The following is a 27918-nucleotide window of genomic DNA, read 5'->3' on the forward strand; positions in this document are numbered from 1 at the left end:
GGGCAGCAGACTGGACGATGACCAGAGTGTTCAGAATGGACCCTCATCTATTTAACTCCGTGAATTTAGTTCGCCATCTTATTTTGCACAACAGCAACAGTCTGTGCATCTAAGAATTCCTCTTCAATATCAAATAGGCGTGTGCTAGTGAGGATTGAACATGTCATTCTTATCTGCTGTAACTGTTGAGATAAGAATTCCGCCAATATACCGTGTGACCTGGGAAAAGTTGGAAGACCCTTCTGTAGTGTGGAGCAGTGGGCCACTTCCCACCGACCAGCTCCTGCACGGCTAGCTTTACCCAAAATAATTACACGGAAACTGTATTCTTTTAAACACTGCTTGGCCCATTAGCTCTATCCTCTCACATCTTGATTAACCCATTTCTATTAATGAGTATAGCACCACGAGGTGGTAGCTTACCAGGAAGATCTTAACCTGTATCCATCTTGGAGAGGAGAGCTATAGCGACTGCCTGACTCGGCTTCTTTGTCCCAGCATTCTGTTCTGTCTACTCCGCCTACCTAATTTTCTGTCCTATCAAAGGCCAAGCAGTTTCTTTATTAATTAACCAATGAAAGCAACAGATAAATGACCCACCTCCATCACCCTTCTGTGCACCGATGACCTCATGTAGAAAACAGAGAATGCTTGCTTTAACTACTTCGAAGGTCACTGTGGCTTCACAATGGTATGCATGTTCCTCCTTCAACACATACCAGCTGGTCATTTGAATGTCTTGAGATGGCTTGCCAGTTTGGTTTTGTATTTATTACTGATACTTGGACTTTGAAATTGGGCATTTTCTCTTATTTATTAGTTAATCTACTACATTTACCCCTGATATTAGTTGACCTAAGGTGATACTCTTATTTTGTTAATTTTTCAGAACTTTAGAATAGGGAGACTTGTGCTCACAGAATGGGAAGGTTAGTGAAGAGGGCGCTTTTATTTCCACCCGAGGATGATAATAGCAAGTATCCCTCATCGGCTCTATACACAGCAGGAGTATTGATCTCCACTCCACTCCCAGGGTACTAGACAACAAAAGTGGTAAGGTTTTCAGTTGGTGTAATAGAGGAGAGACCAGAACATCAGTCATAGGAGAACGGACACAGACCATTAGCAGGGCTGAAACGTGACCTACAGTGTTGTCCTATGCCAGTTGATTCGTGATCTGACACACAGTGGACATCGCTGGTCTTTAGAACAAATTGAGTCCAGCAGGACCAACCAGAGAGCCAGCACCAAATCTCCCCGAGAAACAACGTGACTTATCTGTGAGCTGCTTCCCTCCAGAGAAAGTCCAGGGTGCACAATGGAAGAGCCTCTACTGTCCACACACCCACTTCCCTCACCCCGTTGATGGAAATGGTTTTGCTGATATTTCCAAGTGAGAAAATGGGCCGCTTGGAGGATCGATCATTGATGAAAGACCATGTGTAGAGAAAATGTTAAAAACCTAAGTTAACAGCTGTTTCAGAGGGACACTTGGCAACAAAGCACAAAACTTGTAAAAAAAAAAAGATACGTATGGAATCATTGCTCTTCTTGAAGTGATTAAAGTATCAGCTCTGAAGGATACACAGGTGTCTTAGTTAGAAGTTCTATTGCTGTTGTAACACCAGAACCTGCCTTACTCTCAGTACAGTTCCATACACGAGCCAGGCAAGGGCCTGGAGATTGAAAGAACACACAAGAGACCTGGGTCATTCGAAAGGAGATCAACTGAATGCTGTTTATTCAAACTTAGGAAAAACCTTAAATACCTAGCTGCTGCACAATGGAATACCCCCCTTGCAGGTGGGCAATTACCACACCCAAGGTGGAGTCAACAATGCCTATAGCCAATCACCAGGAGGGGCAGAGGGAGCACAGGAACAAACAGGAAATGCTGGCTGGCCAGAAACTGTCCTCAAAATGAAACCCAGAAGCAGGGGTAAACCCATGGGTCCTACATGCTGTGACAAAACATTGTGACCAAAAGGCAAGTTGGTGAGGAAAGGGTTTATTTGGCTTACACTTCAGCATTGCTGTTGATCACTGAAGGAAGTCAGGACAGGAACTCAAGTAGGGCAGGATCCTGGAGACCAGGGAGGATGCTGGTTCCTGGCTTTCTTCCCAAGGCTTGCTCAGTCCACCTTCTTATAGAACCCAAGATCAGCAGTGCAGGGATGGACCCACCCACCACGGACTGGGCCCTCCTCCAACGATCACTAATTGAGAAAACACCTTACAGTTGGATCTCATAGGCGTTTCCTCAGTTGAGGCTCTTTCCTCTCTGATAACTCTGGCTTGTGCCAAGTTGACACATAAACCAGACAGTACAACAGGTGTTTAGGACAGATTCTGATAGAGTGATTTAGACGCCACTGTTAGAGTATGCTGCATTTGAGTCAGGAGAGGCATTGGTTGAAGAAGTTAGCCGTGTATCTTACAATTATGCATACAGACCCATTAGAGAATTGAGTCACCCACTAGTATTGGACAATAAAAGACCTCAAACATGATGTTTTAATTTATTTAATTATGTAGTCTTTTAGATTTTATAAGCAAATTACAACATTTCCCCCTTCTCTTCTCGCCCTTTAAAATCTCCCATATACTGCTCCCCACGCTCATCCAAATTCATGGCTTCTTTATTTCTGACCTCTCTTTTCATTGTTGCTCCACCCATAAATGTGTGTGTGTGTGTGTGTGTGTGTGTTCCTAAATATAATGTGTTAAGTGTGTATAATGTTGCTTCTACATATGTTTTCAGGGCTGACCACCTGACACTTGACAACTAGTCAGTGTGCTCTTCCTTGGGTAAGGCCACCTCTCTTGCCCCTAACTTTCCTCAGTTGCCTAGAGTTCCTTGTGCCGAGCTGAGGCTTTGTGGGATTTCCCTGGTCCCCTTTGACATGACCACTGGTGTCATCCTTGCTCAGGTCAGACTTGTACAGTCATGTTGGTGAGACATTATGAATGTAGTACCTCCTGATGCTACTATAAGACATAATATCTCACAGAAAACTCCTGGATGGCTATTAAAATCTTTCTGCCTCCTCTTCCACCATGTTCTCTGAGCCTTAGGTGTGGGAGTGCCAGCCATGAATTTTTTAAAGGCACAGCCCAGAACGTCTCTGCATCTATATATGAACTCAGTCCCATGACTATATGAATATATTTGTTTGATTTTGTGAGCATTAAGAATATATAAAGCACATCCAATGTATTATTAACAGTGTTGGTTGCTGCAGGATGATGAGAGATAGGAGTGAAAAGATTATATCCTTTTTTACTTAATTACTTTATACTACAGCGTGCATGCATTGTCTGTATATACAATCTTTCCAAGGGGGCTCAGATTTGCCTTAGTGGTGAGCAGTTGCCTAGCGAAGGATGAAACAATAAACACTTAAAAATGGGAGGAAATGGTGAAGCAAATTGTAGCACAAGCATAAAACCATACTGACCAACCATTGAGAGCATCTTCTACAGCCCTACTTGCTGGCAGAAAAATGTGGCTGATGTGTGGCTAAATTCAAAAATATAGAGCTGAGGTGTGAGGGAGACAATTTGGCAGAACCTCCTGGAAGCCGGGGTGTGAGGGAGAGAGCCTGTCAGGACCCCAGAAATAGAAACACACAACCTCACAGCAGACTCTCCGATCCTCCGGTTCTTACAGTCTTTCTGCCCCCTCTTCCACAATGTTCCCTGAGATCACAAAAGTAAAAGGTGACTATTGCTGGAACAGGGGGAGCAATAAGATGGGACTAGTAGAATACAAGTGATCTGATGGGGGGATGGATGGGGGGCTGCTTAGAGAGCGGAAGGGAGGTCAATACAGGAGAAGGCGGAGATGAGTAATATAACAGTTAATTGTGTGTGTGTGTGTGTGTGTGTGTGTGTGTGTACTTTAAGCTACCTGGCGAAGTATTAGTATAAAATGACCTCCAAGAAATTTTAAAAAACACAGATTCTATCACTTAGTGACTTATTATTCTCTTCCACGCCCCCTTTAAAGTTTATATCCATTTCAGCACCACGACATGGGCATGAAGCTTATGAAATAGACTTTTGGGCATACAGTCCATATAGACGCCATATCAAGGAATGGTTCTCAACCTGTGGGTTGCGACCTCTTTGACAAGCCTTTATCTCAGAAACTGCTTACATTACAATTCATATTACAGCTATGAAGTAGCAACAAAAATAACTTTATGGTTGGGGTCACCACAACACGAGGAACTGTATTAAAAGGTTGCAGAATTAGGAAGGCTGTGAACAACTCATATCAAGGAATGAAAAGGCATGGTGCTTGCCACCTTTACAAAAAAATTTTATTTTAAAGTTCACCTAATCATACTATTGGGGAGAAAGAGAATGATTACTTGTGGCACTCTTTAAAGATCAATGAGTCTTTACAGACTTTGCTGTGAGACTGAACTATGGGTTGCTGTGGAATATCTGTCTAAGTAGGCAAGATGTGTTATGTTTTTTTATGTTGCAGAATATTGCTTTACCTATGTAAAGCTGTGTTATATTTGTCTATGCTGCATTTGTTTAATGATGCAAAGATGTGTTGCTTTGTCTGCCTAAGGCATATCTGATTGGTCTACTAAAAAGCTGAATTAGCTAATAATAAATAGCTCCGAAGGAGAGAAATAGGCAGGGCTAGTAGGCAGAGAGAACAAGTAGGAGAAGAGGGGGGGGGGAGAATAAGGGAGAAGGAGAGGAAGACTCCAGGGGCCAGCCAGACAGGTAGCCAGAGAATAGGACATACAGAAAGAAAGGTAGAAAGCCCCAGAGCAAAACGAAGATGAAGAGAAACAGACTAAAGTACGTTCTATGAGCTAATGGGATAGGTCTAAGCTAAGGCTAAGCATTCATTACCACTACTAAGTCTCCATGCCATGATTGGGAGCTGGTTGGTGGCCCAAAAGAAAGCCCCTTACAGTGGGTCCTGAAACTTTGCTCTTCAGAGCTTTGTGTCCAAGATCAATCTAATGCAACTGTCTGGGGGTGGATCCAGCACTGGTCGCTTGTCAGGCTCCCAAGGCCCTAACATGAGCCGCCAGGACGGTACGCGGTGCAAGCAGGAGTCAGAGACCAACCTTGGGTTGCCAGTTGCACTAAAAACAAAGTTCAATTGCACGTTATCACAACCATTAGCCCAACACGGATAGGCTTCACTGTTAATTATCCCCACGCTTTTTAGGATGAAAGTAATACAACTGCATTACATAAAAATACTTTTTAAAAAGGAAAACAGGAAGTTATTATCATAGAAAGTAAATGAGAGTACTTTGGTTTCTTTTCCTTATTGCTAAGTGTTTTTATTTTTTGTTTTGTTTGTTTTGACTGTGTCTGCTTCTTCTTGAAAAGTATGACACATTGAACAGAGCAGAACAGCACAGCTGCATTCATTTGACATCGAAAACTTCTGCAGGGCAAGCACAGTGGATGTCTATTGATTGACTTAACCACCCCCATTCAGCCTGTCCCCGATTGGTTTTCTGAGTTACGAATGGTGCTGCAAGGTACATGTTTGATCAGAGCAGCCTTTTTATATTTCAGGCAGTTGGCAGAACGAGGCTTATTAGGTCGGGATATGTCCATTCACAGAGCCCTTAATACACCCAGGCAAATTGCTACCCACAAAAGCTTTAACAATTTATGCTGCACCCAGCGAGAGAGGATAGCCTTACAGCATTTGGCATTAGAATTTTCTTGGAGGGTACACATTTCATATGTGAAAATGTGTCTAAGTAGACCAGAGCTAGCAGAAGGGCAGTTTTGGTTTTAACTCTTGTTTTGTTACTCTTGTTATGATACTCAGAGAAAGCACAATCTTTTCTTCAGTGTCTTGTGTACTGACTGATGTATGCTTTCCACGTACCTACTGTGTTCCAAGCACTGTTTTCAGTAGACGTGGAGGTGACCTGAAACGTGGGCCCTAAAGGAGCAGTCAGTGACTAATTTTTCTGGACTGGTCTTCACTAAGGTTGTTTATACAATCACGATTCTTTACTCCAAGGGCAGGAGAAACATCACAGCTCTGCTCAGCTTCCCCAGAGTGTAACACTTTTCTCCAGCAAGGGCAAGCTAAAGTGTTCTACTTCTGTTCTGTTCCTGCTGGGCTCAGCTCCTGTGAAAGTTGTTACATCTCTGCTCTGCTCTGACCTGCTCTGGTGAAAGAAAGTTGTTACCACAGACCTTACTCAAGAGATTTATTGGGAGGGAGGAATCCAGGAGAGTGGCTGCCTCTGCTAGGGTCAAAAAGGACAACCCCAAACTGAACAGGTACAGGGCTTATATAGAATTTCTTAGGGGGCAGACTTTTGCAAGGTAGAGATTTTCAGGGTGAGGAGTGAGCGGATTTCAATTCCTGAGCTTGGGTCAAGCTCAGAGATTGGCTGGATTTCATGCTTGAGGGTTGGTTGGTTTCCATGCTCAGGGATTGGTTGAATTTCAATTTCTGAATTGGTTAGGGGCAAGGTGTATCTTTGGTTCTGGTCTCAGGGCCAGGTTTTTCTTTCACTGGCCCTTTTTACCCTGCAATATGGCCACTAAACAGGAGACCTGGCGACTGGTAGAAACAGATTCCTATTAAGTGTCTTAGCGCACCCGTGTTGTTGAGGTGAGTGCCCTCAGCATCCCACCTTCTTGAGTCACAAATGATGCTACAAAGTACATTTATAATGGTGCCTCTGAGTCAGCTAGGTGACTTGCTCTATAGAGTTTTAACCATCAGACAATGATGGGCCCTAATGGATACTAATGGGCAGTGTTAGCCATTAGGCATGAAAGGCTAAATAATCCCCTGGGCTGACTGATCATAACCATAGAACAGCCTCAGCGAAGAATCGTCCAAAATGTGGAATTTGGACAGTTTCATTTTCAAGTTATATTTATCTACTGTTAATTATCATCTTGCCCCAAGATTGACCTCACTGCTATCCTAAAGTAGATCTATGATGTCCCAACACCTATTCTACAAGTTCGTTCTTGTTGTTAGCTGAGCTCTTTCTTTTGTATTTGTTATCATTTTTGCCAGAATAGTCTTCTTAAACCTCTGAAATGAAGCTGGTGTCTCAGTTCTGGCTGAACTTTGCAAATTCAACTAGAACATAGGATCAACACCTCACACTGGTCGACTAAATAATTCATTACAAATAAGACTTACAGGGTTGTTGTTGCTGTTGTTGTGTGTTTAATCACCTGATTTTTAAAAGAGTTTGCAGGAGGTCCGATTTCTAATTTCCTGGTGGTCTTGGCCACTCCCACATCAAGGAGGGTGTGTTCCTACACAGGACACCTGGAACTTAGTCAGCAGCAAGACATTCACAGTATCATTAGTCCAACATATTAAAGTCAGGGATGGGCCCAACTCTTCAAGTATTGAAAAAAACTTCAAAGCCAGGGCTAAGCCTGACGCTGACACGCACCAGAGAGCCAAGCTGAATCAAGCCAGGCTGAGTCAGGAGGAAGCTCAAAATGTGCTCACCTCCACGATGGTCCGCTCAGCACCTCTCACCAAAGAACCCCAGCACAAAGAATCGCTCAAGTGGGAGCTCCCACTTGGAGCAGCTCCTCTGCTCACATCATGTGATGTAGGCTCCAAATTGTTCAGTCCTGCCTCACCACTGGGAGAGGCTGGGTGGGTGCCAAGCGTAGTCAGCTGCGAAGAAAACACGGCCGAGAAGACAGATGCTTGGAGTGGTACAGACTCTGTCCCAACAGTCAGGCACCTCCGTATAGAGTAGGACCCGGACGTTACATGGGTTCTGAATTCTCCTCAATGATGAATGGATTTATTGAGGTTATGATTTATTTTTAGCTTTTCCATTTTCCCCCTGGCCTACTCTGGGGGTGCTTTTTCCTTATGGTCACACTCAATAGACTCTTTCTTTCTTTTTCTTCCTTCCTTCCTTCCTTTCTTTCTTTCCCTCCTTTTTCCTTCCTTCCTTCCTTTCTTTCATTTTTGACTTTTTCTTTTAATTTTATTGAAATAACATTTCTCATTTGTTTTACATGCCAACCAGTTTCCCTTCTCTCTTCTCCCACCCTCTCCCCTTTTCCATCTACCCCCTCCCCATCCGCACCTCCTCCGTCTCCTTTCAGAAAGGGGCTTGAGCTCTAGGACACATGATTTAGGAAGGTCAGTTCATGATTTCAGATATACAGTAACCCCAAAATATATCCAACTAAATGATATTGTATTTTTTTTTCAAATTGTTCTTTTTGAGTTCACGAGTCTGGAGGTGATTATCTCTCTGATTATTTCTCTTCTCAAATCAAGATGAACATTCTTTCATCAGGCTTCTTTGCTTTCTTATAGGAAGTTTTCCCGTTTCTGCTTCTAGTCCCTGCCTTGATGATACCCGAAGTACCTCCCACCCTACAGCCAGAGTAAAGAAAAAGGGCACCTCTAAACCGCTTCCTGTTGCCAATGCTTCATTACTCCAAGCATCGCAGAAGGGGACACCTGGCAGAATTAGATCCTTAATGCAGTCATGCGGCGTCTGCAGTCACAAGTAATCTGGGCTCTCTGGGGTTTCTTTCCTCACGCACAGAAAACAAAGGGGGTACGGCAGATGTTTCCTAATGCTCCTTTCACCTTCAACTCAGCAACCTGAACAATAACTTCCCAGTAAAACTGCGAGAGAAAGGGGGAGACATCACGCATGTCACCCTGGGGACGTGTGGGACAAAAAGGAATCACGGTCTCTTAAGATAAACCACGAGTGTGACCTTCCTTAGACATCGCAAAGCTATAGCCGTCAAGCAGTAAATGTGTTCATATTTTACAGTGCTTCCAAGATAAGATCATACACAAAAGTCAGTACTGCCCTTAGAACAAAAAGGCGGGCTCTAGAGAAGCCATTTCTCAGCCTCTGAATTTTAAATTTGAAATATTTTAAATTTGAAATCTCACTACAAAAACAATTTACACTCAACTAATTACAGTGAAGACAATCTGCACAAAGTAAGATTGGAGTTTGTTCACAGAAGGAAGTAGTCACGGTTTTAATAGACCGCTAACAAGAGGAACAAGTGAGAACAAAGGCGGGAGCTGACAAGATGGCGCAGTGAGTGAAAGTTTATGAATCTCAAGCCTACCCACCGAATTTCAGCCAGCGGTGGGAGGAGAGACCGCCTGAAATGTGTCCTCCGACTGCCGCTGGCAGGAAAGTACCAACTCACTAAAGTTGTTCTCTCACCTCCATACACACGGCACGTATGAACACACCACACACACACACACACACACACACACACACACACACACACACGGCGTCCGTGGGTTTTAACAAAAAAAAAATGTTCAAGGAAAACTGTAGACTGGTCTGAAAAGTTCTGATTTTCTGAGCACTTACCTCTGTATGAATCACTCGGCACAAGAGAGTTTCTTTTATGTATGTACTTCTTGACTATAACATCTCTAGAGAGTGAGCCCATGAAAGAGGCCACTGTGGTGCTAAGCCCACGGCTTGTATATAAGCCAGTATATTAACCATTGATTGACATACACACTAGCAGGAAGAAGCCTGATGAAACACACTTAAAATCTTTATTCATTGATTTACAAAGTGTACAATATTTACATTTAGGCATTAATCCCATATTGGCATGGATGTTGAGGGGAGTCTAAAAATAAATATGTGGCATATAGGTTAATATACACATCATGGCTCTTGGCATGTCAAGCCATCACCAATGGTGAGGTTGAATGGACAGTTTAAAGTGACAGAATAGTCAGATGGCTAACTTGTCCTGGACCGTCTACATGAATGGCTCCTCCTTGGCTTTCTGAGGTGAGGGCTGGTGAAAAAAAAAAATCACATTCTTTCGAGAGCATTAAACAAAAGCCACTTTGAAAGGCAGTAGGGATGTGTGCTGCGCATGTGTACAGTGGCTGCAATTAATTCCCAGGTGGTGGGCAATCTGGACCTTTGAGAACCTTATCCCTGTAAACCAGCCAGGCAGGCTCTAATGTGCTCAGTTCCTTGTCTCCCGTTCAGACTGCATGCAGCATTTGGAAAATATCGGTGGAGTGTGACCATGCACACACACATTTAAAAAAATGGTACTTATAGTTATATACAACAACAAATTCCCATTGTCTTAAAGCATCTTTAGATGCAAGGTCAACTGTCTCCTCTTTTGACCAGAGGGATAAATCAAGAAGCTATACCTTTACTCCCCAAAGAAAAAGTTTCGACTGGGGACACATGCAAATGTCATCCTGGGTAGCAGGATGTGTTCTACATGACAAGATGGGCCAATTCCCAAGAAGTCAGACCTGTAAGCTTTCCTAGCAGAGAAATTCCACATCCTTTTCTGTTCAAACCTGTCAAGTCCCGCAGACACTAAACCTGAAGGAAAAGGCGTCATTTATCAAACATCTCTGAGTCTCAGGACCTTCATCTGTAAAGCAGAGATATGTGCTGTACCTTTCAGAGTTGCTGGGGGGTTATATGGCCTAACTACGTAAAGTGCTTAGCAAAGTGCCTTTCCCTCCTAACTCTCCCATCCCCAGTTATAAGCAAGAAATTGATAAGCCTGCCACACTCTGAATTAAGGCTGTGTGATACAACTCCAATCACTTGTATCAGAGTTAGTTCATATTTGGTCCCTGAGGGGGTCTCATTTTATGAGCTAAGTTCCCTTGCAGGGCACATGTATCTTGACAGCACGGTCCTCCTCATCAGGGCTTTGCTCTGCCAAGTTCCATGCTAACATAACCCACAGCCCTGCAGAGATACTTGGACCAATGATAGTCTCCACGCAAATATTTCCAGAACAACGCTTCTGAGGAAACCACGAGTAAAACCCTTGAGGCGAACACACAATTCATGCTCACAGAAAATGAACATTTTTTTTAGCATCGGTGCAAGGCTCATTGATAACTCTCCATGAATGAATGATAAGCTGAAAACAAGCGTTCTAATTTCATATTTTGTTCAGGAAAAAAATCATTTTTTGAAATATAGTTTAGCTTCTAGTTTATACCATACAAAAATAAATGTCATTTAAAGAATTTACATGGCAAAAGAAAACAATGCAGTTTTTAGGTTTAAAAAAAAATACATGAAGGATGACGAAAACCTTTTCCACTCCAAAGGCAGCACCTGAGAGAAACAAATACTACGCCACTTATGATCCATCTTCCTCTCATCCTAGCACAGAAGTGTTCTTACCTTATTGACCTACCAATAATTTAATTCAGCACTTTCTCCCTAAAGTCACTTGGTTTGGGAAGGAGAGGGCTCTTTGGCAGCCAAGACAGTGAGAGAATTCTGCTGAGCCGTTTCTGGGCCTTCACAATGAAGTAGGACTCACCTCCACAAAGCTTTCTTTCTTTCTTTTTTCCTTTCTTTTTTAAGATTTTATTTATTTATTTATTTATTTATTTATTTATTTATTTATTTATTTATTTATTATGTATGCAGTGTTCTGCCTCCATGTATCCCTGCAGGCCAGAAGAGGGCACTAGACCTCACTACAGATGGTTGTGAGCCACCATGTGGTTGCTGGGAATTGAATTCAGGACCTGTGGAAGAGCAGTCATTGCTCTTAACCTCTGAGCCATCTCTCCAGCCCCACAAAGCTTTCTCTTATTCTGACGTCCTCTCTCTGACTAGATCAGCGATACCTGAATGGAATGCAGCACGTGGAGAAAACAACCCCACTTCACTTTGCAAATTTGTAGATGCTCCTGGCCCAGCTGGGATCCAGGAACTCGGGAAGCAGAATTAGTTCTCAGGGCAGAGCCAAGCTCTCCTCCAGTTATCAGAAGGGATAAACTTCCTCTTGTGGGCGCGTATTTCATCATGAAATCTTTCTCTCGTCACCTCTACAAATACAACAAACTTTAATTGCCTCTTTTGTCCCTTACAAAGAGCAGCAGGAGCGTGTTTCCCTACGCTAAGATAAGAAGGCCGGGGAAATGAAACTGATCAAAGTCCTTGCTGCTCTTTTAGGGACTCCATCAGAATCTCAAAGAAATCATTCCGTTTATGTTTGGATTTAAAGTTTGAAAATTCTAAAGCCACAGATTTGAAGCTGTGATTTGAATTAAGCTAGGGGTTCTTTCCTTTTCCTGAAATTTTACACCACCTGTATCCATTGCTCTTTCTCCCGCAGCTCACACAAGGCTTCGGGATTAAGAACCCAGACATCCATAAATGCAGAACTCTTTCTTGGAGCAAAACCGCAGATTTGTGGTATAGAAATCAGGGTCTGTATGGGGACAGGCTGACTTAGATGGGGTCTTGGTTAGGCTGGAAATGACAGCGTTGAAGCAACGCTCGTTCTTTATGGCAATGTGAATGCCTGGCAGGGATGATGTCCGGGGCGCCGTGGTCGCATTCTGTCGCTACTGCCAGGCCGATGACTCATGCATGACTGCGGGCCACGGGGACACCCACAGAGCTACGTATGGTGGAGGGGTCTGCTATAAGGTGAGTCCGAGCCACACCCACAAGCAGGACACGATCACTGACACGCAGCGTGGGTGCCCGTTTGTCTGATTTATAGGTGACGTTGTGGCAAACGTGGCATCAGTTTCATTGCGAGGGAGCGGCAGATTACAGATATTTCCTTCACAGCAAGAGGTGCAGATCTGAAAGAAAGAACGCAAGGAAAGGAAGGATGAGCTGAAGCCAGCCTGTCTCAGAAGGAGGTGGGGCATCAGAAGGAACAGTCTGCCTCCTGGCAAATGAGAAGTCTTTTTTTTTTTTTTTTTTTTTTAACAAAAGGAATGGTGCCTGATATGCAGGAAGGGCAAGAACAGCATCCCATCTAGAAGCAAGTACTCCACATGAAAAATTCCAGCCTTACATTTCAGGGAACCTACATTCTGTTTCAGGCATCGCACCTGCCCTAACAGGCATCACGGTCCTCAAAAATGGGAATTATGAAAATTGCCTTCCTTCCTCAGAGAGGCTCTTCCTGGAAGCAGAAAGTAACTGTTAAGAGGGCAAAACTTCCTCTTTGAGATCGTCACAGTGAGGATAAAGTGGCAATGACTTGGGTCCTGTGAACCTGAATGTTTATCCTCATTAATTCTATGGGTATAGTCAACTCCATTCTCTTGAGTGGAAGGCAGCTGAAGGGTTTTATTTATTCAATTACTCTTGCTTTATATCGTTTTACCCTTGATGCCTATCAAAGAAACAAACCCAAGGATTCACTGGCAAAAGTTATCTGGGGCCAGGGATCCCCACTGTGTTGACTAGCAGCCTCAACACCACCAACTGGGGGCTTGTCAGACGTGCAGAATACCCAGAACAGAAGAACTAAAATCTGAATTTTAACAAGATCCCAGATGAGTCAGATTCATAAGGTGGTTATTATCCTAAAGTTACTACTAGTCAGGAGAGAGGTAAACCTTTGGTCACAACCAACATGAGCCCCCAAAATAGCTGAGAAGAGAGAACAGAGGTTAGGGGCAAGTTTAAATTTCAGCCTGTCTTTCCCTTACTAGCTGTGTAACACAAGCAAACGAGACATCTTCAGGTTCCCAGTCCTCCTCTTGGGAGAAAAAGATCACAATCATGCCTGAGAGCCACACCCAGCTTGCTGGAGGGGTCAGGTAATGACCTTGACTTGACCCTTCTTCAAATTAGTAACAAGGAGGCAGGTGGTGTTTTAATTCTTAGTAAATCTGAGAAGTAGCTTAAAAATTGTTTCTGCTTTTAATGAATGAAAGCAGCCCCGGATGGCAAGGCTGTTCCAGGGTACAGAGAAAGGGAGTTTCCCTGAACCCCAGGGAAACCTGACAGGTGGGCAGATGTCAAGGCAAGGCCCAAGCGTGCGAGATGAAGACCACGGAGTCACCGCTGGTGCACTGCAAGGACAAGCAGGATTCCAGGGATAAGCAAGCAAAGCTGGCTTCTTTAGAGTCTCCATCCTAGACAGCCCAACACTCACTTCCCACAGGCACCAGCTAGTGTTTAAAGGGAATAAATCCACGGGAGTGGCTTTCTAACCATCTGTGGAATGATTCAGGAGCCAATGAAGCGCTGCCCTAAACTGGGACCCCAAGAATGGCATGCACCCTCGCTCTAGAGAGAGTTATCAAACTATACTGCCTCCTGCTGCCTCAGGCAGAAGACGGAGTATCTGCCGTAAGCTACCAAGATGTGCTTGAGTGGTCCCTGACCTCTCCTTTCAGGACTCTTCTAAGGGAAAGAAAGGCCTAAGCCACTCTTCATCATCCTCTTTACCTGGTCTTACACACCCTGTCTGCTTGTCCTTTGCCCGGCTACAGGCTGGTATTCTCCTAAAGCAAACAGGAAAACAAGTACATTTTCACAGCCTTTGTAGGGATGGGTGGGGGAGATCTGTTCATGAGCCCTGGAGAATCCAGTAAAGGAGCTGTAATTAATGTTTCCCCAGACCTTGTAGCCTTCATTCTCCGAGTCTCGACAGCCCGTGGATAAGCACTCCTCCAGGGGGACACAGCGCTTGGTGACAGAGATGCTGTTTCCTGTGACTTCCATGGTGTGCTGAGTGTAGCAGTATCTGGTGTCTGTCAGGAGAAAACAATCCTTCATTGAGATGGAAAAAGCGAGTCCTGTCTGACGGAAAAGAACACAGCAGGCTGTCTTCCTGGACGCCCCTCAAATTCACTTTTCATGAAATGCTCTAAATATAGGCATCGGAGGATGGCGGAGGGAAGCAGATCTCAAAGGAAGTAGCTCTCCCATCACCCATCAAATGACTCAAATGCCAATGAAGAATTTTCCTAAACTTGGACCTCAATAATGAGACGAACCTTCACTTTCAGGAAATTATCAAAAGAACTGTCTTCTGCTTCCTTAGATGATGACTCTGAGTGTCTGCCATGCTCTCCTCCCAAGGTGATTTTTAGTAAGACGTGACAGTACACAGGATGGACACAGCCTCCATGCTAAGATCCACGTCCCGCTGGCAGTGGGATGCTGGTCTCTCTGTCCATCACAGCCCCCCCCAAAGCAAGACACGATAGCATAACTGCCTTTCCACACATTTTACCATTGCTCTTATTTTTATTTCTAGGGACGCAAGGTTCAGAGGATGGCGGCTCACAGGTGGTTAGAGCTGTAGTGGTTTTCAAAGAGAGTGATCTAAGAGAAAAGTTGGGGGGAGGGTGGTAAACAACAGGCTTTCAGAAGATGGAAGATTTATAGTGGTGTGTGTGTGTGTGTGTGTGTGTGTGTGTGTGTGTGTATGTGTGTGTCTGTAAAGTATTGGGAGTCCTGCAGCCTAGGCTCTGATTACCATATGACTACCTGTCCAATGGGTTTCCTCCGGGCAAGGCACCCAGGGAAGGGAAACAGACTCAGACTCTGACTTGGTAAGAACCAGTAGTCCACGGGACAGCATAGGAATTTGCAAAATTCATGCAGCTTGCAGGTTCTTTTCTCGATCGTTGTATTGTTGATTCTTTGGGCAGTTTTTACTTCTCCTTGGTCAGTCACACGTGCAACAGCTGTAATTTCCCCCCTGGAAATTCTGTTCTCTCTTAAGTATTTTCCCCTAAGATTCAGCAGGGGTTAATGCTTCTCGAATCTCTTATCTTGGAATTACTAACTATAGCTCCTAATCCTGGGGACTTTTCTGACTCAATAGAGACAGTTGGGTACATATGAGTGCCTTATCAAAGGCTGCCTTTTACAGAGAGATTGAGACACGGGGACCCTCTTGTAGAAAAGGGAACTGTTGCCAACATGAAAAAAACTGTCTGGGTTTGAATATTGTTGTCCTTAAAAGCACTGTACCCGTGTCTATTCCTTTTTAACCGCAAGTAGCTGCCAGCTGACATAAGTGCTGTGAGATCAGGATGTGTTCGGCTCAATATCTAGTTAAGCCTGCAAAAATGCTGAACTCTAGAATACGACTTTGGAGGGGGTAGGAAAGTCTATTTGGGAAAACATAAAGGGGGACAATGGGGCCTTTCATAATGATTATGATGTATTACTTAAAATATGATATATTTCTTAAAAGTCAAAAATAGGAGCCCATAATAAAACTGTTCATGTAATCGTGGTAAGAAAAACTCGGCTTAAGTATAAATAAAGATGGCCCGAGCTACTTGGGCCACTTGAGTGCAATCCACCTGGCGGTCACAATTTTTCCTTGTGGCTGTCCCCACTTCTCCATCTCAGGAACCTGAACCTGAGCTGAGGCTGGAGCCAGGCAGTGAAGTGTTCCCATCTAACATCAGAAGAATTAGAAACGGATTCGTTTTGTTGGCAAAAGTGACTCTCCACAAAAGAACGAACCTGGTCACCAGAACAGCCAGATGGAGAATGTTCAGGAACGGACCAACCTTACAGGTCTCCGAATCTGGGAACTTCTATTTCCCGTCCTCTGATCTCCATGCCCCTATGGCAGATGAGGGCCACTGTGGCCGTCTACGGCCCTTCTTCATCCCAGGAAGAAAGTTTGAGGTTTCTTCCAGGGTTTCACAGAGAACTAAAGAAAAAGCGTCACTGCTCCATGTCATTATTTATGACCTGCCGGCAGCACGCAGCTCCACGAGCCTGGCTGCAGGAGAGTGCTCCAGTCCCCCCCTTCATATTACAAGAGATGAATAATTCTCAAGAAGTGTCACTTCGCCGTTTTTCATCTGTATCTTGGCTCTCACTCCACATGCTTTATACATTTGGGGTATTTAGTTGCTAATATGGAATTATGGTCTGTGGAATTATTTATTAGGCAATAAAAATTTCCCCCATCAGATTCTGTCATGATTTTGGCAGCTTTTTATCAAAGAGCTAGTGTTCAACGAAGAAGGAGTAAGATATTAGGTCCCAGGAATGAGCTCATATCTAGACCACACTGACACATCTCGGAAATCACGGAAAGTCGAGGGTTTAAATGTCTCCCTAGGCATGCTCAACTCACAGGACCCAGAATCACCTCTGAATCTGACCAATGGCAACTCCTTGCCCTGGGTGACATTGCTGTGGATGTCTTTTCCCACACTGGGGTGCTGTCCCCACAATGCACCCTGCCTGGAATTCTGTTTCCTGGAGTCAGTCAGACCAGGCAGTCTCCAGATAGCTCAGGGTCCTGTGGAGTTCTTGGGGATTAGGGTAAGTGAGGTCATCTGGGGGTGAACAGTTGAAAGCATTACACCTGGCAAATTCCCCCAAGCCCTGGCCTCTAATTAAAGGTGGAGGTGATCGGCTATTGGATGAAGAGGGGGCAGGTTTGCTCATCTGCAGGCTTTAAGAAATGAAGACCAGAAGCCTGAGAGATTTACCCCATCTTCCGAAGAGGACGGCTTTAGTCTTTGGCATCAGATGATGGACATTTATGGCTGTGATGGGTATGTATACCTTTTCCACTCCCACCCCGACTTCAAATGTTGGAGAAAGCAATAAAAGCAAGAATGTTCTTATCTCCTGGCTCTGCCTCACGCCGGCAACTTGAGCAGCTGCCAGAGGCTGTGCAGCTAAAAATGTAAATGCGTACAGTTAACATCACACCCAGATGGAGGAAGTAACTCACTACAAGCTTCAGTGTGGGAAACTAGGTTTGTTCCTCAAGTAATGAATGAGCTTGGTCGAAATGAGCCTTAAGATAGCAATTGGTAAACTGGATCCAACTACTTTTTCTTCATCTTTTCCCTCATTTATTCATCCATAGGAGGTTTATTCCTTCAAATGCCACGTGGTTCCAGTTCCCCGCACTGATTCAAATATTTTTTTTTTCAGGAAAATATGCAAAACCCTAACACCTAACAAACCAATTTTTGTCTATCTGTGTTGAGAGGAGAATGGAGTTCATTGAAAATGCCGGGTAAGAATTTTTCCTGGACCACCATCGAACGCAATCCAAGAGATAAAGACAGGTTGAGAACACCGCCATCGCCCCCCAAGGTAGAGACCTTCACTCTGAAGCAGCAGTTTCTCAAAGGCATCCATTCCACTTCTTAGCTTGCAAAGCCCTAGGTGAGTCATGAAATATTAATGCAGAAAAAGGTTCTGCAGTTAAATATGGGGTTGGAAGTACTCAAATAAAGTTGAAGTGGTTTCACTGGTGCACGTTTTATGAGCGCCTTCACTAGGCGCCGTAATCTGGGATCTCCAAGGGTGTGTGTTGGGGCTCGCAGATGGAATTTCCCGAGCAGAACCAGGTGAACCACAGGTGGCTTATCACCGAGCAGGAGCAGCCATCAAAACTGAGTCCTAGTCACAGAGCAAGGCTCGCTCCGCATTCTGAAGAACCCTGGGGTTGGTAATGAGGTTATATGAGAATCAAGCCTGCTGATAACTTCACACTAAAAGGATTTCAAAGGCTTTTATCTAAAAGATAAAAGATGGATTTGAATTTCTACCAGGTTAGTTCAGCCTCTAAAATCTCATAGTCTGCAATTGCCTAGAATTCCCAGAGGTTGGGAAGCCAAACTCTTCAACTCAGGGTAAAGTTAGAAATGGAAAAGACAGCTCAATCCATAACTGAAAAACACAAAGTGTAATTTTCACAACTCTCTCTCTTCGTGTCTCTGTCTCTCCCTCTTGCTCCTCAGTCACCTTTTGAAATTTAAAACCAGTTCATAGCTAAAAGCATTTTCACTAACCAATATAGTTTCCAGTAAAAGAAAATGCTTCAACAGACTATACCAGGGGTTATTTGAATTAAGCCACTACATATGTCTGTGTCGGAGGGAAACACTTTCTCTGAGCTGCCCTGTTCTGTGGTTTTGCTAGTTTGGGTTTAATACAAAGATGTCTAATTTTTACAGCAATACCAGGAAACAATTCCTCGGGTGCGTGAAAATGAAGGGGAAGCAAAGAATTGTAACAACAGTCTTACAGATTCTATTAGAAATCAAAGGGCTGGTGGCCCCTGCCTGCACACCGCTGCTCGGTTTTTTTTTACTGTGCACTCAGCAGCTCTCATCTGCATTGCTGGCCAGGCAGAGACTGCTCTGAGCACCCTAAGGTGCAGGACCTCTTTGCAGTCCCTATTTAACTGTGAATCGCCTCTCTGGGATTTCCCACCTAGACTTCAGACAGGCCTTCCAGGTCGTCTTTGTCTGTGGTCTTCTCTCTTCCGATGTTTGTTTTAACCCGAATGTAGATGCTCTCTCCTGCTTTGTCCTTGAACCTCTTCTCACTCACGTGACCTCATCAACCTTCTGATTCCACACCTTTGGTCTTCTCCTTCTAGGTCCTGGGCACGGCCAGTGTCCCATCACGCCTCCCACGTGTGTAGAACAAACAACAATATGCCTCCCCCTGATTCTCTTCCCATGTGTCAATCTCTGGAAGGCACCACCTAGAATGTGACACCTTTATCGTCCCAAAAAATGTGAACCAGAAATGCTGGAAGCAGCTCAGATTTCCCTCCAAATATGAGCCTCTAAATTCTCTGAAATGCCTGCATAATACATTTCCTACTGCAAGACTTTATCGCTTCCTGGTCTGGGCCTGAGTAACAGTCTAGGAAATTGACAAGTGTGTAAAATTTGAATTCCCTTTGAGGTAATGAATATGTATGCTTACTTAAAGAACCTGGAGACATCGGCTGGATTGTTATGAATATACAGATGAACTTGCGTACATCCGCCTCGGTACCTGATACCTCGGTCATTCCTGAAAACAATCTCGTTAACACTTGGCAAAAATCTAGTAAAATTAGGCCTCCCTTGTAAAATTAGGCCTCCCTTACAAATCTGATGTCATTCAGTGTGGAATTGTTCCCATGTTCACATCAAATGGTGTGAACTGCTGGGTGCATGGATGTCTCTTAGACAGGAAAACAAGAACAGGAGCTGGAGACAGCAGAAAGCTGACAAGATTGCAGATGCCTGGGCCAGTGCTTCTCGACCTTCCTAACGCTGCGACCTCGTGTTGTGGTGACCCCCAGCCATAGAATTTTTTTTCGTTGTTACTTCATAGCTGTAATTTTGCTACTCTTATGAATCATAATGCAAATTTCTGTGTTTTCTGATGGTCCAAAGGGGTGGTGACCCACAGATTGTGAATCACTCTTTCCTTCCCAGCACATCTGTTAAGCTCTGTGGATCCCTGAAATCAAGTTCTCACTTCCTCTTCCAGTCTCCAGGTTGAGTACGTTCTATGGTTCTGCTTTCAAATCACTGGCTCTCTCATTTGTTGCTGTGACTCTGATGGGGTACCCATTGGACATTTTCATTTCAAGCACGGCCATGGTTTTTTTTAAACAATCAGAAATTTTCATTTGGCTCCTCTCATATTTTCCCAATTTCTTTGGTATTTTCAGGGTAATTATAATGACTGAAGCATTTTTTTTTTCATTGCCATTGACTTAAATTCCTCATCAGGTAATTCTTCATCTCTGCCTCAGCTTGGCGATCATTTGTAATAGTTGGGATCTGTAGTGTCACTCAAAAGTCCACATGTTAACGACTTTTTCACCAGCCTCTTGTGTTACTAGGGGGTCATGGGAGGTTTAAGTGAATGGACTGTGCGAGAGTTAGGTCGTTCAGGCATGTCTATCTCTCCAACCATTCCCGCATACCACCATTGTAAGATGAGCTGTTTGTTCTACCACGGCTCCCAGGAAAATGTGCAGCTTAGCTGAAGGCCTGAAATCAACAGGACCAACTAACAACTAACTAACCAAGTAACATTCAAACCTCCAAAACTGCGAGCCACGGTAACGCTTTCCTGGGTTTACAGTTAGTTGTGTCAGATGCCCCTTATGCTCTCAGTTCAATATGAGCCCTTCCTGGGATGCAGGATGACTTTTCAACTGAAATCTGGACATTTCTATGTGATGCTGTAGCATCCTAAAGCTCATGAAACCTGGCTTGAGATTGGTGGGCCGATCAATGCTCCCCACACAGGCTTTATAAATGCTGTGCAGAGTAGGGGGTGGGGCTTATTGCCAGTGGGTGGGGCTTATTGCCAATTGGTGGTGGGAGGCAAAGTTCTGACTCTCCACCCAGCTGGTTTTTACAGTGTCCCAGAAGGAGTGAAGGCAGCTCCTTGCTGGTGGACTCAGAAGCCTGAAGTCTACTACCATGGTTTCTGTTAGCAATAGGGGATACCTCATAATTGCCCAGAGAGAATAAAGAGTCCATTACTTGTCCGTCTCTGCAACCATTTTAAGAGGAGGGTTAAAGAACTCAGTACTATTGCACGAGTTCTAGTTGGTATGTATTAATGAGATTCTTAATCTCAGGGCCATAGGTTCAAGCCCAACATTAGGTACCATTGTGTAATCAGAGACTGTGCTTTCACTTTTGTTTCCTGGCCACCCAGACCCAAATAATGACATAAAAACTATATTAATTACAATACTGTTTAACCAACAGTTCAGGTGAATTCCTGGTTAGCTCTTACATCATAAATTAACACATTTCTATTAATCTATGAATCACCATGAGGCTGTGGCCTACCAGTAATGTTCTGGCATCTTTCTCCTTCGGCAGCTATATGGCATCTCTTTGACTTTGCCTATTCTCTCTATATATCTCTGGCTTTCCTGCCTGGCTTTACTCTGCTGAGCCATTGGACAAAACAGCTTTATTCATCAAACAATAAAAGCAATACCTATACAGAAGGGCATCACAGATTACAGTACAGCCTGCCATGAACTGAAGGGTGGACTCTCTGTTCCCTTCTGCTGGAAAGGTGTAGTTAAAGTTTTGTCTGTTGTGATTGCTGAGAGTAATGGCTCTTATATAGAACTTTCCTGTCTTTCTAGGCTGCCTCCATCCTGGGCTGTTCGCTGGCAAAAGGACGACTTTGTTAGGGTTTATTGTGCCTGTGTCGTGATACTTTGGGTTTATTCTTCAGCTTCAAGTCTAGAACGAACACCTGGAAGTCATCACAGCACTACTGTCCTTCAGGTCCTGAAGGCCATAGCTACTTTGGAATTTTCTCTTTCTCCACCTTTCAGAGTTCTCTTTTTCTTTTTGGTTCCTATATAATGGTCAGGTTTTTATTTGTACTTCATAAGAGAAGCAGAAAAGGGCATTAATGTCACCTATCCAGAATGAAAGCATCAGCATTCCTGGTATCACAGGCTATGCAATTATACATAGGAGAATGCTTTGCTTCGTGCACGATAAGATGCTTAGCCATCCATATGACCTTTATAGGCCAGATGGCTATGAAGAACTCCATAACCAATCCTGTGGTGGGCCGAATCCTAGCTGAGATCTATCTGCTGTACTGGATTATCAAGAATAGGGTTCGTTCTTGTTGGTGTCTACATTCCTACAACACGTGTCATATCCTTGCACAACTCACCACATGCTTAATATACTATGAAGACAGATGTAGATATGGGAAGGCAATGTACAGCCAAGCTCTTCTGCTTAAAGCTTAATCAAATTAAAACACTTACATTTAAATCTGTGATATTTGAAAAATCTCTACCATGCCTGTACTTTGAATGATTTCATCTAGTTTATTCAGCATTTCTATGAGAACTGTAATTTTGTACAATGTAGCCACTTGGGGAAAGTATTTGCTAAGTAAGATCTACTAAGAGAGTATCCATGTAAACTCTGTCAACATAAGTTTTGCACACACACACACAATGCTAAAAGGAAATGAAAGTTCTAGCATAGTCATAGAGAACTCTTTGTACAGAAAGGCCCACTGGTGTCAGAATAAATAAATTATGGCATCTAGTGTCTATTCATACAACAGTAAGAATGAATGGAATGTATTTTTAATAAGTATACCTCACATAACACTGAGAAAAAGAAATCAGAAAAATAAGAAGCTTGTGCAAGGCAAAACTGATATATATTATTCAAAATCAGAATGGTGCTATATTAGCTTTTTAAGACTACTATAAAAGCTACCAAAGAAATGGACTTTCACCAAAGTTTTTCTTTTTTTTTTCTTAGGAACTTTTTAATTTTTATTTTTTTTAATTTATTTATTTATTAAAGATTTCTGTCTCTTCCCCACCGCCGCCTCCCCTTTCCCTCCCCCTCCCCCAATCAAGTCCCCCTCCCTCGTCAGCCCAAAAAGCACTCAGGGTTCTCTGCCTACACTTCCTAATGACGGGTGACACATACCATGAGGACGCTCCCCCTTCAATCACTGAAGTTCAGCAAGCACGTGCTCGTTACTGGGCAAGGACCCACACGGTGTCTGGGAAGGTTCATAAACAGTAGGGAGGACTAACAGGACTGAAGCAGACAATGGCTAAAGCAAAGGGAAGATGGCAAAAGCATGAAGCAGATTCCACCCATCTGACACATTTCTCACACTGCGGGAGAACACTCAGTGTAAGAATCTGGGAAGGATTTATTTTGGCTCACAGTTTGAAAGAGGCTGTTCTATCATGCAGGGAAGGCCAGGGAGAGGTCATGGCAGTGGGAGTGCATGGCTAAGACTGCTCACACCTCAGCGAATCAGCATGCAAAAGGCCAGCCCAGAACCAGGTCCACTCTAATCCATTAGCCCAGCACCAGCAGCTACCTCACTTCCTAAATACTCCAGAACTTACCAAAACAGCACCGCTAGCTGGGAACCAACTGGACAAACACCCAATTCAATGGAGTACATGTCACACCCGTAACCATAGCTCCACCTGAAGCCACCAAACAGAAAATATCTGGACAAAACCATTGTGAATTCGAGTAGGTTTGATACTCTTAACATAATGTTGTTGCTGCTGCTGCTAATAATGATGATGATAATAAAAATAATGATGATGCTATTACTACTACTTCTAATAATAATAAAAATCTTACTTAAGATGACAGAACTTTTGGGTTAACATATCTGGATGAAACAGCTAATATCTAATAAAGTTATCTACAATATCTAATTATATATCTACTATCTAATTATATCACATATTATATATAATGTTTACACACACATATATATCTATGTATATATGTATGTGTGTGTATGTGAATGAAAGAAAAATTTGAGGAATTTTACTTGCTGAGGTGGCCACTCTGGTATCACCACAAAGAATAAACTTAAAATGATAAGATGCAGCTAAAACTACAAAAGTCTGATGAAAGTTTCTAGAATACAGAGGATCTGAAGAGTAAGGAAGCCAAGAAGAGGAAAGCTCATTCGGTTGGGCCTGACTTGGTGCTCTTTCCTTGGGCATCTGTTAATCCAGAAACCCACAGGGGCAGAGGCTGGGAAACCAAGCAAAACCCGCTGCCAACAGGTAGAGGAGCAGGGCAGAGTTTTAGTCCTGGGGTTAGATGCACAAACCCAGTTCGGAGCTAGTGGAGCAACAGGGGAGAAAAAGTGAGGCTGACAGGCTCAGAGTGGAAGTCAAAGTTGGCAGTTATTCATACTTAATATTTAACAATACTATGGAGTTCTAGCTTCTGTTGTTTCTGTCAATAGTAAGTTTGGCCAGCATTGTGTAGCCAATGTTTGTGTGTGCAGATGGTGAGAGTTCAGGAACTTTAAAAAAAAAACATAAACAATTATTAGGCAGTATTTGGTAAAGCCAATGTTTGCCTGCCCATGCCCGTCAACCATACCTCCCGAATAGATCTGTCAGGAATTCATATGTGCAGGTACCAAATGACAGAGAAGAATATTAATGCACTTCAAAACTGGGCACAGTCCAAATGCCCACCATAGCAGAATAGATCAATTTTTCGTGTTTTCCCCATAATGATCTAAAATCCGTGAGAAAGACTAACTTTGCAGCTCACAGACTCCTAACTCTGCACTTAACTACTGTGTGAAAGCCAAGGATTACATCCCATAGAGTTGCATTTACAAAGAATTTAGTGGACCTTTTGCAGGTGGGATATAATAATGGAGGGATCTGTAGGGTTTCACAACTTCACAGAGGTGGTAGACATTCAAAACCTCAACTTGGTAAAGATAATGAGGTGTTCACTTATGACTTTTCCTATGTCTGTATTTTAACATTCAAGATATCTTTAAAATTGGACATTTAAGACATTCGTTTATCATGGCAGTACCATGAGAAGAGGGAGTATCTAAAAATCATCTCATTCCTTAGCAGCCTGAGGTGCTGGATAAGATACCTTTGTAGATGCAGAAATGAAGTCTCCAGAAAGGGAAAGATCCCTAGAGCACACACTGAGTAAGATCCTGGTTTTCCTACCCTGGGAAGTTCCAAAGCCTCGAGTTAACATGCGATCTAGAGATATCCTGATATAAATTAAGGTACACGCCTTGGAGGACGATGTCCTAAATATAAAGTTGCCTAAAATAAAGAAGAAAATCTCACCCTTATTTTAAGTAAATCAGAAAAAAGATGCTCCAAAGATTGGCCTGTCAAAGAAGTGACGGAAATAAGAAGTCTTCCCTAGAAATATGGCCCTCTCTTCATTTAAACTGGGATCTCATTTCTGTTGCCCACCGTACCAATGTCCCCACTAGACTAGCATGCAGAAAGAGCCACTGAAGGACATCTTCACTGATTCACTTTCACAAGAAAACAGCGGTCAGCTGAGAAGCTGGGAACAGAGGACACATTCCCCATCATAGCATTTTCTTCTGCTATTCTATCAGATTTTGTCTTGGGGGAGGCAGCGACACTTCCTCATGAAGGGCCCAAACATGCCCAGGCTAGGTTCTCTGAATTGCCATTTAGCTCTTAATAAACATTGATATAGCTCCTCTCTCAACAAAGAGATGGCAGGGGCAAAGACGACTGTGATCGAACCACACGAATCTCACCACCTATTTTCTATCCACTGTTCCTTCAATTGGTCTCTCATATAATAGACCTCAATATCCTTTTTGTTTACAAAAATCAAGAAAGAGCGGCCAGGTATGAAAGGAGTGTGATGAAATTACAGGTGTAGCAGAAGATACGGCAGCGGGAGTTGGGAATGGAGGGCGTCTCCGAGGCTCTCTCTGGAGCAGAAGTTATTACCAGGAATCTGCAAATGAAAGGGGAGGAAACTCTTACTTTCTCTCACTCAGAAAGGAAGCTCCAGTGGGCCTGCAGCAGGTAGGCATGCAGCTAGCTAAGCTGTCATTGTTCCTGGGAAGAGTCTAGTCACTGCCAGGCTTCTTCGAGACACGCCGGACCAGTACGGAGGCAAGGTCAAGTGTGTCAACTCCATCCGTCTCAGACGGATACTGTGACAAGCTAGACCCACGGTTCCAGAGTCCAGTTTCTGAAAGCTTCAGATTTAGTCACTCCCCGAGCAACTGGGTGTGTGGCCTCATTCTACACAGACAAGATCAAATGCTCCGCCGGAATCAGGTTTTTATATTTTCAACCTTGGGATGACTAAAACCTAGCTAAGTATGTCACAGAATAAGCACGCAATGGCCCAGAGATGCACAGGAAGCATTGCATCTTTCCTAGCAACCTCTCAGCAGCCCTCACTAAGCCTGCTGGTCACCTCCGGTCACTTTAGGCTAATGGTAACAGCACAAATGCAGGAAGACGGAGGAAACCACATTTCCATAACATGGTTATTAGTTTTACTGATAGAAATTCACATAACGTAGACTTAGAAACACAAGAGTCTTGTACTTGCATCTCTTCTCAGGCTTGAGCCTTGAGTTCCCGCCCCTCACCTGAGGCTCAGAGGTACTCAAAAGGGCGCTGCTGCAGTTGCTGGTGTCTATTAATTAGTCTTTGATATACACACACGCCTACTCTTAGGCCAGATCCTCCCTGTCTGTCGGGCACATATGGAAAGTCCAGTGTCCACACCACTGCCCTGCGCGACTTCCGGAAGAGTCGTCTCCTAAAATATTCTAAGTCTTTCCCTAGCTGGAGAATCGCACAGCTTCCCAGTGTGAGAAGCGACTGTCCCCTCAGCCCCAGCTGCTCATCTCTGCCCTCAGCTCCCACAGCATTTAAGGCCAGGCTCCCTGAGCACTTAACTTTCACCTGCTGTGCCTAACACCTGATCTGGTCAGATCTTATCTCCCAGGGTAAACTGTCTGCTCCTAGAAAGAAGAAACTAGATTCCTATCTTTCACTGCGTAATTGTCCCGGGGGCCTGGCCTGGCTCCTTTATGTCATGGACTCAGAGCGCAACTGTATTTGTCCCCAAGCAGTTACGGAACAGCAAGATAAAAGGGGAGCTTCCAGAAAAGGGGGAAGGGATAGCTTTTGTAAAGACCCCTCAGCTCTTCCAGTTATCTGGAGTTTGAAGAGGGAGATTCTGATCTGAAAGAAAGCATCAAGACAGGGCTTTCTCTCCTCCTGGGGACTCACTCCAGTGTGGTGCTTCTGGTCTCCTGTGTTTCGTCCTCTGCGACAGGGAGGGATTTGTCTGCCAAAGTCTACAGATACTAGTTTACATGCCTTCCTGTGCCCTGTAAGCTCTGCTGAGTCCGTCCTAAGCAGCCACGTGCTGCTCCTGGCTGAACACGACCTCCAAAGTTCCTCCCCTGTAACCGATTCATCGGCATTAAGAGGTGGAACCTTGGAGAGGTGAAGTCAGAAAGGTAAAGCCAACCTCATGGGCAGGGTGGGGACACCTTATAGGCCTGTACAAGGTGGCTTTGCTCCTTTCTCTCTGGCCGTACATAGTGAACACATAACACTGCTCTCCCTGGGAGGTCGCAATAAGAAGGCGCCACATTGGAAGCAGATCATCAAACTCTCCGGACCCTGAACTTTCCAGAGCCTTGCTGTTGGACTGCATGGCCTTCAGAGCAGTGGGAAATGAGTTTCTGGTTCTTTTGATTTTTGTTTTGTTTTTTCAACTTCCTGAGATTCAGATATCATGTTCTAGCAAATGACAACAAGGTTAGAAGCCAGTTGGCCAGATCTGTTCTAGTAGGAGCCAGCCCTAAAGCACATCTTTCTGGATTTGTCCATAGTCACTGATGACAACTGTCAAGTTCTGATGCAAACTGAAGCCACTCAGGAAGCTTTTCAAAATCATTGTCCTCGGATCCACCCACGCCAGTAAAAAGGCGACATGTGGGAGGCACCCCAGGCACCAGTGCTTCCAAACATTTACTGGCCTGGTTGCAATGTGCAGCCACTTTT

At 43.9% G+C, this 27918-nt stretch overlaps 1 protein-coding gene across 4 annotated transcripts in view; it reads right to left on the reverse strand.

Annotated features, from left to right (window-relative positions):
• Window positions 1-9535: 9535 nt before the first annotated feature.
• Window positions 9536-27918, reverse strand: part of Lypd6 (LY6/PLAUR domain containing 6) — a 114812-nt gene continuing 96429 nt past the window's right edge. For all 4 annotated transcript variants that reach the window (XM_050139974.1, XM_050139975.1, XM_050139978.1 and 1 more), the window contains 2 exons: window positions 14394-14524; window positions 9536-12613 (listed from right to left, as the gene is read on the reverse strand). In XM_050139974.1, the coding sequence (XP_049995931.1) occupies window positions 12446-12613; window positions 14394-14524 (299 nt within the window). In that variant the 3' untranslated portion in view covers window positions 9536-12445. The remainder of the gene's footprint in view (window positions 12614-14393; window positions 14525-27918) is intronic.

This window comes from Alexandromys fortis, unplaced genomic scaffold (assembly GCF_014885135.2).
Source record: "Alexandromys fortis isolate MF-2015 unplaced genomic scaffold, M_Fortis_MF-2015_v1.1 scaffold_33, whole genome shotgun sequence".
NCBI lineage: Eukaryota > Metazoa > Chordata > Mammalia > Rodentia > Cricetidae > Alexandromys > Alexandromys fortis.